The sequence below is a fragment of the Carassius carassius genome, chromosome 30, assembly GCF_963082965.1.
Source record: "Carassius carassius chromosome 30, fCarCar2.1, whole genome shotgun sequence".
Classification (NCBI taxonomy): Eukaryota; Metazoa; Chordata; class Actinopteri; order Cypriniformes; family Cyprinidae; genus Carassius; species Carassius carassius.
Window position 1 is genome coordinate 17645541 of NC_081784.1, and position 18604 is coordinate 17664144.

The window sequence follows — 18604 nt, forward strand, 5'->3', positions numbered from 1 at the left end:
GGAATACTTTGAGAAGGTCAACTGAAAACTCCAAGCTACTGGTATTGACAGATCACGCAGATCTTAGCACTTAAATTAAACAAGTCCATAATTTATACCCAAAAGAAATATAAATATTTATAGACTTAATGTATCAGTATGTTGGTAATTATTAAGGAGCGGAATCTGCTTTATTTTATATATTTGTTGTGCTGTCCAAATAAAAACTGCACTGTCATGGATTTGTCTCTTTGCCATAGCAGATGCTTTCTGAACAAAGTGCTTCACTCTCAACACAAGAAAATCATTTTTGACATTTTGATTAAAGTTTGTGATGGACATTCACTAACATACAGGTAAATTCTTAATCAAGACTGTCTTCATATTACAAGATATGTTGACAAACAGACTTATTATGTTAAAGAAAGGTGAAGTTGCCATCACACCATTTGTTTATTCTACTGAAAAGTGCGATCAATTACATACTTATTTGTGTGTAACTCTTATAGTTCCCATCAAATACTCCGCTGTCTTTGGGCAGAAATTTTAATTATGACAACTTTTTAACTTTCTTATATAAACCATGCCTACATAACCTCAAAAACAATGTTTATTTTTATTTTTTTCTCCTTTTTACAGCAAGTTAATATTGTGTTTAAAATGTCTTTTTAGACTTCACGTGGAATATGACAAAGAACCAGAAATCAAAGTTTCTGTTTTTAAACTGGGAGGAATGAGGTTTAGAAAAAAGCTTTGCCAATTCTCAAACTTTTTTTTTTTTTTTTGTTACATACTGTATATACACAATGGAACATAAGAAAACTAAGAACAACAGCTGGGTCTAAGTGTGTCTGCACTTAGTAACCATGAAAACATCTAGTAAAGTGTACAGTAACTTCACTTTGTACAGTATGTCTGCAAAGATTTAGCATGTGTGCCTAAATTGTGTGAGATTCACAATTTTGGTTCAGATCATGGATACAAAAATAAGCACAAAACAGACGGCTGTCCAAGACAATGAATAGCCTTTAAACTCTTTAAATAAAACATTAAATAAAAAGCTGATGACTAACTCCTCTATGAGCAGCACAAAGTCAATGAAGCACTTATTTTTGAGACCATTCTACAAGATGCAAATGAACAAGGGTAGTGATGGGGGACACCTAAAGTGTAATAATGCTTAAAAAACAAAAACAAATAGAATCTGATCATATGATCTGGTGAAAGATTCATGCAATATCAGGCAAGATGTAACTGTGCCACCAAGCCCACCCCAACCTTCAAAAGAAAAACCTTAAACTGACTGTCCAAAAAAAAAAAAAAAAAAGAAGACACCCTTTAATAAATCTGTACAACCAAAATACATTTGGGATCTACATCTACAGTTACATTGTTAAGGTTATATACATGGCCACCCCCCTCCATATATTATATTTACGAGCAAACTTCATTCAAACCCAAACAACAACATAAGACTGAACTGGAAAAAACAACCCATTAAAAACAATCTGCCACCAAGCCATCATTTCAGATCACCAATCTCACTAGAATCTGCTGCGGATAGCAAACTCTGATGTGTCAAGCTCTGTCCCGCACTGGTCTGTGGATCTGAGCTACAGGAAAACGGATGCCCTCAAAAAGGTAGAGCTAAAACCTGGCTGCTTCACAGCATATTGGTTTATCTATTCATTTATGAATGAAAAAATATATATATAATTTTGGAATTTCAAATCACATTATGCTTTTGGTGTGAATCATTAGCATGTAAATCAATCCTTCAACAATGGCATTGTATGACTCTGTAATACAAAAACAGACAAGCAAGAGGATGGACATAAACCCCACTCTCCAATATTCTCATATAATAGAACAAAGGCTCTCCATACACTTTGGCCTCTTCACTGAAGAGAGCTAAACTATTCCATCAATAAAGATCTGTTCGAAGGTTTTTAGGTGGGATAGAGTTATAAGAAATAGGAGCAACGCTGTGGTGTACTTTCTTTCCCCTTTTATCTGCATTTACTGCCTGCATTTCTTCTGGAGGGAAAAACAAAAAGCAGATTAAAAAAAAACTAAAATAAAATAAAGTGTCCTGTTTATTACACCTCTCATTTTACCCTTGTGTACGCATCATGCTGCAACTTTTAATTCATTGAGAAAATGGAAAACTAGATTTTGTACAAGATACCACAATCTCTTCTTGCAAAATAAATGGAGACTTTGTGCCCGCTTCGATCAGGAGGAAGTGTCGGCTGATCTGCAGCATCCCTGCACAGTTTCTAGTCGATTTTCACATTTGTGTAGATCTTCCTCACAAAGGCACTTGTTCCCATGTAACCCACCGCTCCTAAAAACAAAGAGATAAAAAAAGATTAGTCAATCCCCTTCCCATACAGCAACATTTATGACTTAAAGTCCGTGTGAACCAGAAGCTGCTGCCGACTTATTTCAGTGTAGTGACATATATCCAGAAAAGAATACTAAATGTCCTCTCGCTCACAGAAAAATAACGGTTGGAGGGGCGTGATTAAGCATATTCTGCACAAGCATTTTTCTTGTACTCACCACACATGATTCCCAGTGCAGTACTGAAAACAGCCATGTAGCCAAAATAGAATGATGTCTGAAATAAGCCATACATCCTGGGGAAAAAATGAGTCCATGCTAATTATTGGTATCAGATTCCACAACACATAGACAATTAATAAATCAAGTAAATGAAAATTAGAAACAATTTCTACACGTCCTTTCCTTTTCTTACTTTTCAATGTACTTATATTCCAACGTTTCCACCAAAATTACCCAGAACAATTGTACCAGGAGCTTTTTTTCCAGGATCTATTTTGCCCCCAGACCTGATGCTTTCTGTGTTTCCACCGTGGTCTAAAGTAGCGTGAAGATTTAGGCAAATAGTGACGGAGGTCTGCGCGCGTTTCTCAAAGTACGCAAATTTTGGTCTTGCATCCTCAGTAGTTCAGACTTTGGGAGTTCGACTCGGTAGTGTGATGTCCCGCAGACAGGACGACACAAGTCAGGTCATTCTCCAAACAGCAGCGTACTTGATAACATCCGTCAGCTCATTGCTACTGCAATTTTCCTCGCTGAATGTTTACAATAACGCGAAATATGATATCAAATACCACTGCCTTCTAGTCTTCGAAATCGGCTAAATATTTTTAAATAGGCGCCGTCTTTATAAATAATCTGCAGATTTGAGTTTTGAACAACTACATTGTTCAAAGTTTTAAACAACTACATTCTCGTCTGAAATACTTAAAAAAAAAAAAAACATTTTCATGACACAATAACAGTAATATTTTGAAAATTATCCAAATAAATGGTGGCTGAAATCACAGTGCTGCATGAAATCAACCAATCAGCTCCGGACCTTTGAAAAAGTACTACCTCGTGACCAGGGACTTCCTGAGGGGCAATTTTTTTTTCCCAGAACTTTATTTAGATCCTGGTTTATGCTTTGGAAACACAGAATACTAGCCCAAAGTCCCTAGTTCCAGCGGTGGAAACGCGGTTTTACACTGAATTTGCAATTCACAGAAGTAACTAAAATGTGATACTTAAATTTAGAATGATTTAGAATGACCTAGATTGTATAAAATTCACTATTTTTATGGTACATTTTAATGTTTTACAGAGCTTTTCCTTTAAGAGAAAACATTTTGTAGAAAATAGCGGCTAGGAAATTATGCAAAATATTTGATGGTTGTATAAAAGAAAGCAAATCATGCATTTCAAGTGCCTGGGGGTGAGTAAATGAGTCATGTAAATTTAGAACATTCATATGACATTTGAGGAAAAGCAAAACAAAACTCACTTTGTTTTGAAGAAATAGTAGTAGAAGGAGTACATGTAAACGTAAACGGCTGTTGACGCTGCAGAGAGAAAACTTGTCCACTGCCTGAAAAAAAAAAAAAAAAGTTCAAAATTCCATTGATCTAAATACAATTACTATCATTTAGTCTCATCATCCGTTTATGCTGCATTCACCACCCTACGACACATTTAAACGCCTCTGTGGTCTGAACCCAAGGAAGGATGGATGTGGAAACAAATTAAACTGCACGAGCGAAACAGCATTATAAATATGGCAACATGGCAAGTAAACGCTCCTTACCATCTGTAGTCTTCTGCATTGAGAAGGAAGTAGGTACAGACGATGGTCACACAGACTGTAACAATGCATAGGATCACCAGCACCAGCATCATAAATCCATATACATAGTAAATCTTGTAGGCCCAGAAAGATGTAAAGATGAAGTACCTGAAGGAAGATGTAAGGCAGTTTTCAGTCTTATATCCATAGTAATTATGGGTATAAATATAAATCCAGAACCAATGTTCAGACTTACATCTCAATGAATATTGACCCGAATGGAAGGATGCCACCTAGACACACAATAACCGCCGGCTCCATAAACCTGCCAATCAGAGAAACTTTAAGTAACAAGACCATCAATAACTATCATTTTATCTAATGATAATTACATTTTACATAGAAAACATTTACAATATTTACATTTCAAATTACTTATCATATCTGCATATATTATGTCTGCATATATTATGTAAACAATGACACAATGTTGGATATTGCACAATATCAAGGCAACGGAGCATGTTTGAGACAGTCTGTAATATGTGAATATTGGATGAGGTTACCATTTCTTCTCTGGGATAGGTCTGGGTACAGCATTGACTCTACAAGGAAAGTTTGGCTGGCCGGAAAGGTTCCTCCCCAGAATTGTCCCCACCAGGTTCAAAGGTAGAATTACAAAGAAACAGATGCAGCACACTGCAACCTGATCAAACAAATGAGAAATATTACACTTTTCAGATGCAACAAGAATTTTACCAAAGCAAATAATGTTAGGAATGTTAGGAATTATGTGTAATATCAAGAGGATTAGAATATAAATAAGGACACTACTGGGTTTTCAACCAAATTCAGTGGTCCAAAATAACATATACAAATGACTTGTCTTTCCTTACTTAGCAGCTGATATTAGTTGTAAAATCAGCCTGAGATTGACTTGTACATAAATGTAAATGTACGCATGTAGGACTAGACACTATATAAGGCAGATGAGGATCTCACCATGGTGCCAAATGGGATGGCTCTGGAGGCATGGTAGTAGATAGCGATGAAGTTGATGAAGAATGCTGTGCCACACACCATGGCAGGAATCAGAAAAGCTCCTATGAACATCTGTTTTATCCATCTCCTCCCTGTACAAATTATGTAAAATAGTTGAAAGAAACAACAAGAAGAAAGTAAAAAGGATGCACATCATTTCACCTTTTGCAATTCCTTGGACAACCCCGATATATTTTAAGGCCCTGATATACTTATTGTGAAAATAAAGAATCAATTGGTGTGACCTCATTTCGTAAAGGTGCCCTATCATGCCTTTTTACAAGATGTAAAATATTTCTCTAATGTCCCCAAAATGTGTATGTGAAGTTTTAGCTCAAAATACCCCACAAATATTTTTTTTTATAGCTTGTTGAAATTACCACTTTTAGGATATGAGCCAAAATGCGCCGTTTTTGTGTTTGTCCCTTTAAATGCAAATTAGTTGGTGCTTCCGCCTCCCTTTCAGAAGAGGGCAGAGCTTCAAGAGTTTATGCTCCGGCGTATGGGTGTTACAATTTAACTGGTGATGACCGTGTTGCTGACTTCACATTGCTTCCAAATGCAATTTTTTAACTACCCTATTTAAGATCATTCTGGTAGCACGTAAATGCAGCATTAGTAAAAACAGGCAGAGACAATGGTAGCTTTAGCAACATTAGCCTTACAGAGAGCCAAGAATCTATTTTGGAAAACAAAATGACGTGTGATGCTTACTTTGTCTGAACATTTGCGCATGAAGCGTTGGTATCGATCACTCTTTCAGAAGCAATCTTTGCACAACTCCAGTGCTGAACTGACCCTCGTTTGTGAGGCAGTCCGGAGTAAAATGATTAGCACAAACATATAGGACCTTGCGTTTTTTTATTTCTAGAACATTTCCTTCGGAAATTACATTTACCCCCCGTGTCCTCAGCGGTCTATGGAGACTCCTATGTTCATTGGTGCATCCCAACACACTACACTTGTAATGCCTCTATGGCGCTGACATTGTACCTCCAGCAGCTACAGCAAGGAAACAGTAATGGCGGACCACTGGTTCTCACTCAGGGCTGTCTATGCTAATAGGGCAGAGAGTGTCACAAATGGACTTTTCTGAGTATGACATCATAATAATGAGAAATCTGAAACTGCTCATTTGGAGACTGTTTATAATTTATTGGGATTATAAAAAAAAATGAGTAGCTGGATTTTTACCAATATAGGCTGATTGTTTTCACACACTGAGGCCAAACAGCTTATAAAAGTGATTTTTTTCACCTTTAAAAAATAAATAAATAAATAACGGGCCAAAATGACCTTCGTTTCAGAAGTTCGAAACAGCTTGATAAAGCAAACTTTCTAGAAAAATTTGCTCCTACTGCCAAATACTAACAGGTACGTGTGGCTCCACCTTCCTTGACATGGAAATCTTCTCTGGTGTATTACTTGTTCAGTCCGTCGAGGTTTGAAGCAAGTAAAAAAAAAAGCATGAACACACTAGAGAGCCCCTTTATAGTAGAAACTAAAGTTTTAATACTAATTGAAAGACACAAGCACCGTTTTTCATGCTTAATGCTGTAAAGCTGCTTGCTTTAAAGCAATCTATTGTATAAGGTGCTAGTGTCAAATTGAAGAGCTGAGTAAACATATCTGTGATAGGTATGATTAGATTCTTTCTGCTGTTTTCTCACTCTTGTCATTTTTGTTGTGTTTTTATTTTTTCACTGAGAAGAAAGCGAACAGCACATATTTATACATTAATCTAAACGCCACTCCCATGAATGTGGATGCCATCCATATATATTTTTTATATACAAAGAATGAAAAATAACTTTGCTGTGAGTATATCTGGGCCTAAAATTCTTACATGTATAACTCATGTATAGCTAACACTGTTAAAATGATATTTGTAGCTTTCCTTATTGCAGCTTTTACACATTATTAGTTTACATACCTCCTTGTTTTGCATATAGACTTCCACCAAAGTAGCCATTGACTGGAGATGTGGCAGCATAAACAAATATGGCTGTACTCAGCATGGACCCTCTCCTACAAAGGCAAAAATAAAATTCCTTTGATAAGCACCTAAGAAAATGTGTACACTAGATGTTATCTAGGACCTTAAGACCTGTTAAATGCCCATATGTATATTGTGATTATGCATAGTCATTTTTGTCAGCTCTGTACATTATAATCAAACAATACATGGTCAAGTAGTTTATGACTGCCCTGATAATCATAGGTGAAACTCACTCTGTGTACAAGTCCTCAATCATAGCCAAAATTATGACTATGAGGGAAACAGAGAAGATCTGACAGCCAGAGCCAATGAGGGAGGAGAACATCAGCGGATGGCTGGACGGCCTGAACACATCACCATGAACCTGCTTCCATCCATATTCATCACCAAGATCACGATCCTGATCGCAAGATAAAGAAAAAAAAAAACATAATAACGAGAGCAAGATGACAAACCATAGAGAAATGTGGCATTAAATTATAGAACTAAAACACATCAGTAACTGTAAGGTTGTTACTTAACCAATTCATCACAGACATGCATAAATTAAAATGTGATGGGGTTTGAAAGGCTCATTTAATAAAGTATTTAATGAAGTATTTCAAAAGTTCTCTCTAAGTGATCACCATGTCATCCATTTCCTCTTCTTTGCTGTATCTGGCGTAGTCTTTCCTTAATGTCCTCATCAGAATCATTGAAACAAGGCCAACCAAGAAAATCACCATCATGAAAGAGTTGAATATTGAGAACCAGTGAATCTGTCAGATAAAAAAAACATACACACACCAAAAAGAAACAAAAAATCAATATATTCAATTTATTAATCAGCACATATTATATCTGCTGGGACGATGTTATCTAAACAAATTGTGGCACTTACTCGGTGTTGAAAGAAGGATGGATCAAGGTACTTGTCAAATCTATCCTCAAATTTCACATCAGATTTCTTCCACTTCACCTGTAAGATCGCCAAAAAGATTGTAATTTGTGACCCTGGACCACAAAATCAGTCTTAAGTGTCAAATTCTCAAAACTGAGATTTATACATCAACTGAAAGCTGAATAAATAAGCTTTCCATTATGTATTGAATTATTATTAGGATTGGACAATATTTGGCCGAGGGTGCAAAAATTTTTTTAAATTACTGAGAAAATCCCCTTTAAAGTTGTCAAAATGAAGTTCTTAGCAATGCATATTACTAATCAAAAATTAAGTTTTGATATATTTACAGTAGGAAATTTACAAAATATCTTCATGGAACATGATCTTTACCTAATAGCCTAATGATTTTTGGTATAAAAGAAAAATCAATAAGTTTGACCCATTCAATGTTTTTTGGCTATTGCTAAAAATAAACCACCGCGACTTAAGACTGGTTTTCTGGTCCAGGGTCACATTTTATTCATATGTATGAGAGCTATCTAAGGAGCTAAGGAAGGAAACACAGACTTCTTTCACACAGTGAGCATTAATATACCTTTTGTATGGGCAAAACAGCTAAAAATGTTCAAAATATAGAAAAATATAAAGACAAACCACACAAATTTTTATCTGTGACAATTTAAAAAGTAATAGTAAATATTAGCAGGTTTCTGGGGCCTAGGAAAGCTTTACTCACTGAGTATGACATGGGAATTCTTGTGTTTGGTACAAGCTTGACCTTCCCTTCGCTGGTCAGGTTAACATCCACAATTCTATTCCCATTCTGTCCAATCTCCAGCTTTTTGTAAGTCCAGAGATAATAGTCCTCACCATTTTCGTCAGCTTCACCAACAATCCCTTAAATAATCCCACAAATCAATTTTCAATTAAGAATGAAGGTAAAAACTTCACATAATGTCAACAGTGTATTTTCAGTTTAAATAACTAAATTAAATCAAAATAGACATTTTTTACTCAATATCGGTCTCTGGTCTTATCGGCAATGATTCAGTTCTGTATGTTATTCTTTCATTAAAACTTTCTCTACATCTGAAATGACTGGAATAACCACTAACATCACAGCCCTACATTTTATAACCCAATTTTATATAACCCATTTTATAACCCGTAACAAATAAGTCCACTGTATTTCCTTTTGAATGTTGTGTAAATGATTCACATTACAGACATTAAACGCTTTGCGAATACCATTTCACACTGTCGTTTCAAGTAAAGAACCAATAAAAAACATTTTCAAGCTTTTGAGACAAACTTACTATTAAACATATCAGATCAAATGCAATATTTTAGCTCTATAGTTCTATCTGCTTCAAAAATCATAAAATAAATAAAACATCTAAAAAAAACATCTAGCTCACTCAGATGCCAGTTAAAGCCTATTTTTTCAGTTCCCATAATCAAATATCCTTAATTAATCATGGGCAACTATTACAACACTTAATCCTACTGCTCGTTCAGAACAAATGGTTTTACAACAATAACTCCAAGGCTACATTTCATTAGTACTGTTGAGTAGTAATGGTCTGTTAAATGTCCCCTGGAGATTTAAAATACTTCAATAAACTGATTTCCCTTCCAGGCACTGAAAGGTTTTTTTGAGCGTTAGGTTATGGCTTAGTAACATTATCTGAGGTACAAGATCATTTAAACAGAGTGAGAAGATGGTCAGTAGATGGGAAGTTTCCAGATGTTTTTTGTCATTTTATGATTAACCAAGAGGAGACTTAGCAGCTTGATGGAGGATGGGTCAGAGCTGAGTGTGCTGTGTTAAGGGGTTGCTACTACCCTCTAGAATCAACATGAGCTTAAAACCTTTAAGTTCTCCATGATCTACACACAATGAAAATATACATCAGTGATTCTGAATGATTTTTTTTTGCTAACCTCAAAGGCTTTATGGGCCAAAATCATAAACATAGTAGGCTTGGGCGGTATCCAAATTTTGATACAGTCAAACCTCCTCCCTATTTTACCTCGGTATACGGTATTACCGTGAATAATTAAAAAATTATGACGTAAGGCTGAGACAACATCACCAAACTGTTGGCTTGTGCCTAAACCATTCAGAAACTGAATACCAAACACTAATACTGAAACAATAACAAAATTGCATGCACAACAATATTAACAACTTTTATTAGCAACAAATAGCAATAGTCAAACAGAATTAAATTAACATAAACATACAGTTTTTGCGCAGAGACACGCACACAAATCAATAAAATCACTGTGCACGGATAGTCGAACATTCGAATATTCGTTTTGCTCTATTTATTCGATAAATAAAAATGATATTCAAATTTTGACATATTTTTGCTTGCCATAAAAAAAAGAAAAAAGTCCACAATAAAACCTAATTCGGTCACTTTCTGTGATTCTCCATGGCATATTTGAATATGTATGCAAGCAAAAATAATTTATTAATGAATAACTGCGGTCTTCTACAGTACTTCAAATATGCCGTGGATAATCACAGAAAGTAACCGCATTCAAGAACATTGTTGTGGCATCTCTCAAGCAACGAATAAACCCCGCTAACTTGGAGAATGCAGTGAAAACTCCTCTTCTCGTGTCTGCCCTAAACACTCGGCACAAACATCTCAGTTTCTCGATGAAAACATGAGAGAAGTAAGAAAAAAACTTTTGAACATTATCAGAACATTTTCCTTGATGCGAGTGGTGCGTCACCAACGATGAAGAGGTTACAATGCCCACTCGTTGGAAAAGGCTGAGCCAGTTCTTCAGCGATGATTACAGAGAGTCCAGTCGAGACGAGTGGGAACAGTTCTTGCTGGAGCCATGTATTCCACCAGATGAGGATCCCATTCAGTGGAGAAACGAAAACACGAAGCGCTTCACAAAACTTATTCGCTTAGCACACCGTTATTTGTGAGTCCCGCCAACGTCTGTGCGTCAGAGCGCGTTTTCTCCGCAGCCGGCCTTATTGTTAACAGACTAAGGAGCCGACTTTCCCCCAATCATGTTTACATGCACGTATTTCTTAACAAGTGTAGCCCTACAACAATAGAAAAAAAAGCAAAAAAGATTTGCTGACAGTTTCAAAGTTTCATAGTTAAGTGTAAGCTAAATTCTGTACAATGGCCTAATTGCTGCAGGCTGCTTTACGTTTTTTCTTTGTTCATTTTTTTTTTTTTTGCTTTTAATCTGTACTTTTGTTTGTTTGCACGCATTGTTAAAGGTTTTCAGCTACAAAACACGATGTGTAATGTTCAAGCTTATTGTGTGTAAGCTTGTTCAAAAATGACAGAAACAATAAATGTTGCTGAAAAATAACGTCTGTCTCACTAAACTTAATTTAAATAAACGAATATTCTAATATTCGTTTTTTTGTGAGCTCAAAATTATTTGAATGTGATATTTGCGGAAAACGGCCATCCCTAAAAATCACACTGCACGAACAACTTTTTAATAACAAAGAGCAGCTTATAAAGAAAGAGCAAATAGACCCACAACAGTCAACCAGAGTTGAATTAAAGTAAACATCCATATATATATATATATATATATATATATATATATATAAATAAAATAAAAAATTATTGAAAAGCAATAGATCTAAATAAAAACTTATTTTTTCAGTCTTCTTTCCAAAAAAGTTTTTAATGAAATCCAAATAAAAATACCTGAATCCATTAAATAAATAAAAAATAAACACAGTGCCAATAGGAACGAATGGCAAGTGGCATACAATCTAGTCAAGATTTTTCGCTAGGGCACGTTGTGGACCGACAACTTTACCTGCGGTGCTAAAAACCTGCACACCTGATGGTGTGCTTGTGGCACAGACGCACAGGTACTTTCGTGCCACTCGCGACATCTGGGGAAAACACCAGGCAGCATTTTTCCATGGATGAAGTGGGTCCTCGTCTCCTTGAGTAACTGGCTCCAAACAGTAGGCTGTTATATCAGCTCCGACTCGGTCCTTTACGTTGCCGATGCCGACAGGACCTGCCATTGCATCTGCTTTTTTTTTTTTTGCAGCATATTCCCAGAGTCATCTTTTTTCATGAGGGCACAATTTGCAAATAGCCTCGTCCGTATTTACCGCCTCTCCCTTCTCGCTCGGTCGAAACCCGAAATACTGGCAAACTGCAGAAGTTGTGTTCTTTTTCGAGACCAGGTCACTCGGTGCGCAACTCGCCATCTTTCCCCCTCTCTCTCTTTCTCCTCGTCTCGTTGTCACGCGATGACAACCACGCATACGCATTTTTAGGCATTAAATAAATTATATTTAATATTTAATCCTTGTCTCCTATATAAGTGCAGTGTTTTTTGTTTTTTTATTGACGGTATGACGGTATTGAAACTGATACCGTTGCTATTTTTAGATCCCGCGGTATACCATATTACCGTATTACCGCCCAAGCCTAAAACATAGCTTAATTCACCTTGTGACCTAAGGCTCAAGAGACAACAGCATCCAAGGACAAGAGACACTGTCCAGTAAAGCAGCTAAGATGACTACATGGAGACTCTCACCCTAAAGATGGGCATCCATTGCATCTCGTTGAGTGCAGGGTTGGAGCAGTGCAAGCTGGGATTCAGGTCAGACACTAATAAAAGTTATTAACTTGTGGAAGAGTGGCTAACATTTGGGCAACAAATGCTGTATTTTTGGCAGTATTTTCAAACCTCCACTTTCACTCAGCCTGATGCTCATGATATGACACAACAACAAGCATACTGATGACCTTCTCACCAACCTCAAATCTTGCATAATAGACAAATCAATAATCCTTAGATACGTTCTCGTCAAAAACCACCAGGATGTCCCATGAGACACTTAATACAGGCACAAATACATACAGATTTACAGATGTTGCCAATTTCTCTTCTTCGTGAAGATGAATCCCAAGAACACCTCTAACATTAGTGTCTAATGCATTCTTATCATTGGTGAGGTGTACAAAGTTAACCGTACCTCAGAGAGCAGGTGGTAACCCTGTCTCCACACACCGCACAGAAATGATGGGCCCAGAGAAGAACAATGTCATTTGCACCAGAATTTGAATCACATTTTGGTGAAGGTCACCCATGAACAAAAACCTCATCTGGTCTTTTTGATGACTAAAATGATCATCATAAAACTATTCATGATTATTTGTTGTTTGAACAGATTTGTCTCATAACTTTTTTACCCTTCACAACTGCTGTCTCGGTTACAAACATTCTCACTTGAACAGTTATTTTTAACTAAAATTATACAAATAATTTTCTGTAACTGAAATCGAGCTGAAATAAAATAAAATATAAAAATTAAATGCAAAATTAAACTAAAAAAAAACAATTAGAAATGTTGCCTTGGCAAATAAGTACAAAAATTACTAAAACTGAAATAGATTAAAGCTATACAGAAACATAAAAAAACAAAAACTAATAAAAATGACAATAACAGCACATAACAGCAAATTTTTTAATTTAAAATGTATGAAGCACTGCTCGCACAGCAGTTACTTTTTCCAAAGTAGCTTACTGTTGGTCAACATGACATTTGTGTGGCCAACATGAACATGAACCTTTTTGTCCTCAAACAAAACTTCTGAACGTGTGAAATTCTATTGAAATCACTAATGACTGATTTGTCGAGCAATGGTTAATGTGACTGCACTTTTACTCAATAACACCACATACAAAACAGAGAAACTCTGAAAACTAACCAGTGTCAGGGTTTTGTACACTTAGTAAGGAGCAGACTTGCCACTTTGGCTTCCTGCTTACTTACCCCAGATGGGAAGGTCATCTATGTACATTTGGTACCAGTAGTGGTTCTTGATGGCATAGACAAATGCATCTCTTTTAGGTTTGTCAAGTTCAATGTCACAGTAGTTTGTCTGCATCACCTCCTCTGTAAAAGACAAATCCACATTGCATTCTTACAACCACCACAAGAGCAATAATACTTCCTAAGCAACAAAAACATGAATTACGAATTTAATTAACATAGTATTACTGTTTAATACTTGTGCCTTTGATAAGCTTCATTTGAATAGTTTAACACGCTAGACATATTAACATATGACCATACCTTTGTACTTGATGTCCAGACCGCTGAACTCCAATTCAACCCCCTGCAGCGCCTCTCCTAACGTCTCGTGATAGTGACTAATAGTTTTCTTGGTGCCCACACAGAACGGTAGGGAGAAGTACTTATAGGTCTCCTGTCGGTTGTGATAGGGGCCCACTGTATTCATCCATAGAACCACCTCTTCTTTATCAGTGTACTGCAGAAGAAAAGACAGCAGTCATCAGCTACCTGTTTCAAATATCAGTATCTACTTCTTTGTGATGTTATTTCAACTCCAGGATTGTCACCATTTGAAAATTTTAAAATAAACAGAAACTAGACTGCATTTTGCCCTTAAACAATTCTTCAAATAGAGAAAACTAATAGAATCACTTCTGAATCCAGTCCACACACACACACAGTCCCCTGTCCAGGGCTCAAGCACACCCATAAAAATTACATCACTGATTCAAGATGAAGTCAGCTGGCAGAAAAGAGATTTTAGAATTGAGAGAAACTAAATGATGTGATACTGTCAAACCCTCATGCAAAAGCAAAATAAAATAAATCAGAGACCATGCTTGAAGGAAAAAACGCTTAAAAAAATAAAAATGGTCCACTTGTTTAACATTACACTTAAGTCTTTAGTTAAAATCTATGCTTCCTCCAAGTGGACAGGCAAGCACATTTTATACAAAGCTGTAAAAAAAAAAAAAAAAAAAAAAAAAAAAGATAATGGATAAATCTAAAGATTAATAGATAACACCATAAATAACATCAAACTTTCAAATACAATTTTTTTTTAGTTATTTATACAAAATAATAATGATAATACTACTGCACACAGTTTTGTCTAGAGAACAATATGATATTCTACATCAACAGCACAAAAAACATGTGCCTAAAATGTTCAACCAACTTGTGAATCATGTAAACTGCATTAAGTTATAATTACGAACAAGGTAAGAACTATAGACTTCCCACTAATATACATATTCAAAAGCTGCTGTCAAACCAGTTTGTAAAATATACAGAATAAAGTACACCAAACCGATGACACTGACATCTTTGAAGCAATGCTTTTGTCACCTTTCAGTGGTTATTAATATCCTACGGTATGTTTAACAAGGTTTCTTATTCATAATGAAAGATCCTTTTCCCTTAGGCAAATTACAAGACCTAAGACATAACAGCTCACCCACTAGACATGAAATGTAATTGATCCAGGGATGTAGATGATCTTGATACAGAATGAAGATGTATTATTCTGGTGAACTATTCCTTTAATTCTTTGAATTAAGAATCTAAAGAATCACAGCAAAGGTGTGAACCTGAAAATCAGGTAGTGTTACACCATCCTTTCTGAATCTAAAGGGCAATACATCAGCACTCACAACACTGGATGTACTGGTCTAAATAAAATGAACATGAGAATAAGAGTAAGAGAAGACAGCTGCATGTTTGTTTCCATGAATCCTTAAACACTCTCCCACACTAAAAAGAGAGCCAATAAACTATCAGAAGTCCTCAGATCTCTTGAGACAGCATATATATACACCGGTATATAAATATAAATGATAGTACATTTTTTATGTGCTATAATTCATCATCACTGATTATGTGTGGTACTGAATACTTCCAGTAATGTTATAAAAGCTGTGAAATGGAAAATCCAATCTTAGTGAATACCCATAATCAACTTGTCTAAACTGATCATGCATCATACCACAGTTGTTCATATTCTATGCAATAGTGTGAATATACCTGCCAACATCCGAAATCCTGATGAATTCTGTAAGGAACTTCGGGACAGGAGAACGACATTCAAATGCACTCCAAAAATGCTGTCTAAGTAAGTCCTGACACAAATGACATTTGGACACACTATGGCACTTAAAATCACAATTAAACGGAAGAATCAACAGATATTTTCTGTATTGTATTACACCTGAGTGTATCGAAAAAAGGTTAGAGCAGGGTCTTTGTTCTCTGTATCCTTAGCTGATTGAAAATTATGTGATGGGTAGCCAACTTTGTGTCCCCTACTCGGAATCTGCGTTGAAAATTAACCCATCCAAGTGCTGACACAGCAGTGAGTAGTGAACACAAACATATAGTGAATACACAGCCGGAGCAGTTGGCAGACATTTTTTTGCTGCGGCACACAGGGAGCAGATGGGGGTTCAATGCCTTGCTCGATGGTCTCACCTCAATTGTGGTTTTGAAGGTGGAAGAGAGCACTGCTCATTCACTCCCCCATTGACAATACCTGCCGGTACCAAGACTCAAACCCTTGACCTTTGGGTTACAAGTCCGACTTTCTAACCAGTAGGCCACCACTGGATTATGAGATGTGGGCCGAAGTGGAGGTAGAATGTGAGCTCAAGTTATAACATTTTGATGAAACATTACACGGTCAGAATTTAATAATAATAATAATACCGGTAATATCTAAAAATGCACTTGAATTTTCGATTCATGCCAAACATTAAAGTTGTCTCAAATCCAAAGCAAATATTGTTCTTAGGACTGCACACTGTATAAAATGTGTGTGTGTGTAGCTAACTTTTTTCAGAGCATAAAAAGGCTACGAATTGCTTATTAGCTGCATTACATTAAAATCTAAAAAATATTTTTATGCTTTAAATATATACTGGATCATGACAATATTCCCTGTTACCCAGAGCTCTGTCATTGTGTAATTAATTACTGATCACAGAAATGATGCAGCATACCAATGTACCTATCATTCTACTGCAAAAAAAAAACACATTTTATTAGTTCAGACAGGTTGGTACACTGACATATTATGATTAAATGCCATGGAGTCAGCAAAATGTCATAGACATAAGACTACCATTCCGTCAAAATGTATTTGTAAGGTAACGTTATAGCAAGAAAAGCTGGTTTTTATTATAAATGGAACAATGGTTTATAGTGTGTCAGTCATAAAAAATATAAAAAAAAACATGGACGAACCGGATGTGTGTACAGACTTTATACAGTAACGTTATATAGTACAGACGGACATATTGAAGCTAACGACGGTTAGCCAACCCTTCAGAGTAAGCTCAGACATACACAAAAGAAACACACAGTACACGAAACACATTGAGAGGTAATACCTGGAATAACATTATACTTATCATGCATCATTGGAGGAGAATAACCCGATTATTGCGAGCACTGCCATGCTTTTTGCACAACATAATGTAATGTGATAACTGATGCTAAGGTAGCCACGTAGCTACTTAGGATTTCTAAAACAGACACGGGACAATGAATGGGTCTGCGAGTCCACTGTTTTGGATTTACTTCTGTCCGTTGCTGTTAGCCACTTTTGTCAGAACAACCAGCCCGAAATCTAACGTCTCTCGAGACTATACACACCGAGCACAGAGGGCTTCTCGGCCCCCGGTTTCTCTTACCTTGTGGTCGTGTTCATCTGCTCCAACTAGCAGCAATGAACTAAAAACAGCCGTCAAGACAACCGCTTCAACCGTCCACCAGCAGAGCCCCATGATTTTGTAGAGAAAATTCTGCGACTGATTTGGGATGGTATCTTTTTGGGGGGGCTATCCCACCTTCCTTCTTCCTGGTTCTATGACAGTGGTTGCATTAAGATGCACACATAAGAGTCTGTCGTAAAACTGTTCAGCGAGTGATCAGCGCGTTTCTCGGTGATTGGTGGGAAGAGGTCACGTGGGTAACTTGGACCTATCGTTCGAGAGAGCGATGACTCAGGGTTGATTAAGGAAACCCTCCTCTTCGCCACCCATGGCCACGTCATCTGAGAAGCGCTGGGAAGGCCGGCTGCTCAGCAGGATGTAAAAGCAACTTCACTGTTCATTGATGGAAACTTCGAATAATGAAGTTAAATCTTACACGTAATCAGCAAATTTGTCACTGTTAGTTTTAAACTAATTACAAATTTACATATAAAAATAGCTTCAGAGAGCTGCCATATTATAAAGGTGTCGGACAAGGCAGTTTGAGTGTGTGAGTGTTGTTTGTCCAATGGGTTCCCTAAGCAGAATTGTAATGTTGTGCCCCCTCCCCCAGATATTATGGGGGAAAAAATAAAAAAAAAAAATAAAAAAAAATAATAGAAACTACTATACGGATCAAAATAGAACTTTAATAAAATATAAAAGTAAATAAATTGTAATTAAATTGTTTTATTTACAAATTACAATTGTAGCTATACAGCAATAATAATAATAATAAATAAATAAATAAATTATACACGCATTAAATAAAATATTAAGTATTATCAAAATAAACAATAATAAAAATTAATAAAAAATCTGAGGCAGCAGCTATTTACACTAAGTGCAAATAGCATATTTGCTTAGCAAAAGATCCTCTTTACAATAAGTAAAAAAAATTAGTGATTTGCTATTTACACCAAGTGCTAGCTATAGATTCCATTTTCACAATGAAATGCTATTTATACTACTTATTGCAAATAGTGGCAATTATCTGCATTTCAATATTGTAGTAAAT

At 36.1% G+C, this 18604-nt stretch overlaps 1 protein-coding gene across 1 annotated transcript; it reads right to left on the reverse strand.

Moving 5' to 3' along the window:
* Nucleotides 1–413: 413 nt before the first annotated feature.
* Nucleotides 414–17739, reverse strand: LOC132110780 (transmembrane 9 superfamily member 3-like). The gene is made up of 15 exons (XM_059517719.1): nucleotides 17527–17739; nucleotides 14120–14315; nucleotides 13817–13939; nucleotides 8750–8910; nucleotides 8011–8088; nucleotides 7757–7888; nucleotides 7364–7530; nucleotides 7065–7159; nucleotides 5093–5223; nucleotides 4657–4796; nucleotides 4347–4415; nucleotides 4112–4258; nucleotides 3812–3895; nucleotides 2545–2621; nucleotides 414–2326 (listed from the first exon to the last, which is right to left on the reverse strand). Exons 1-15 carry the CDS (start codon nucleotides 17617–17619, stop codon nucleotides 2259–2261), a joined length of 1761 nt encoding a protein of 586 aa, XP_059373702.1. The 5' UTR covers nucleotides 17620–17739; the 3' UTR covers nucleotides 414–2258.
* Between the last annotated feature and the right edge of the window lie 865 nt (nucleotides 17740–18604).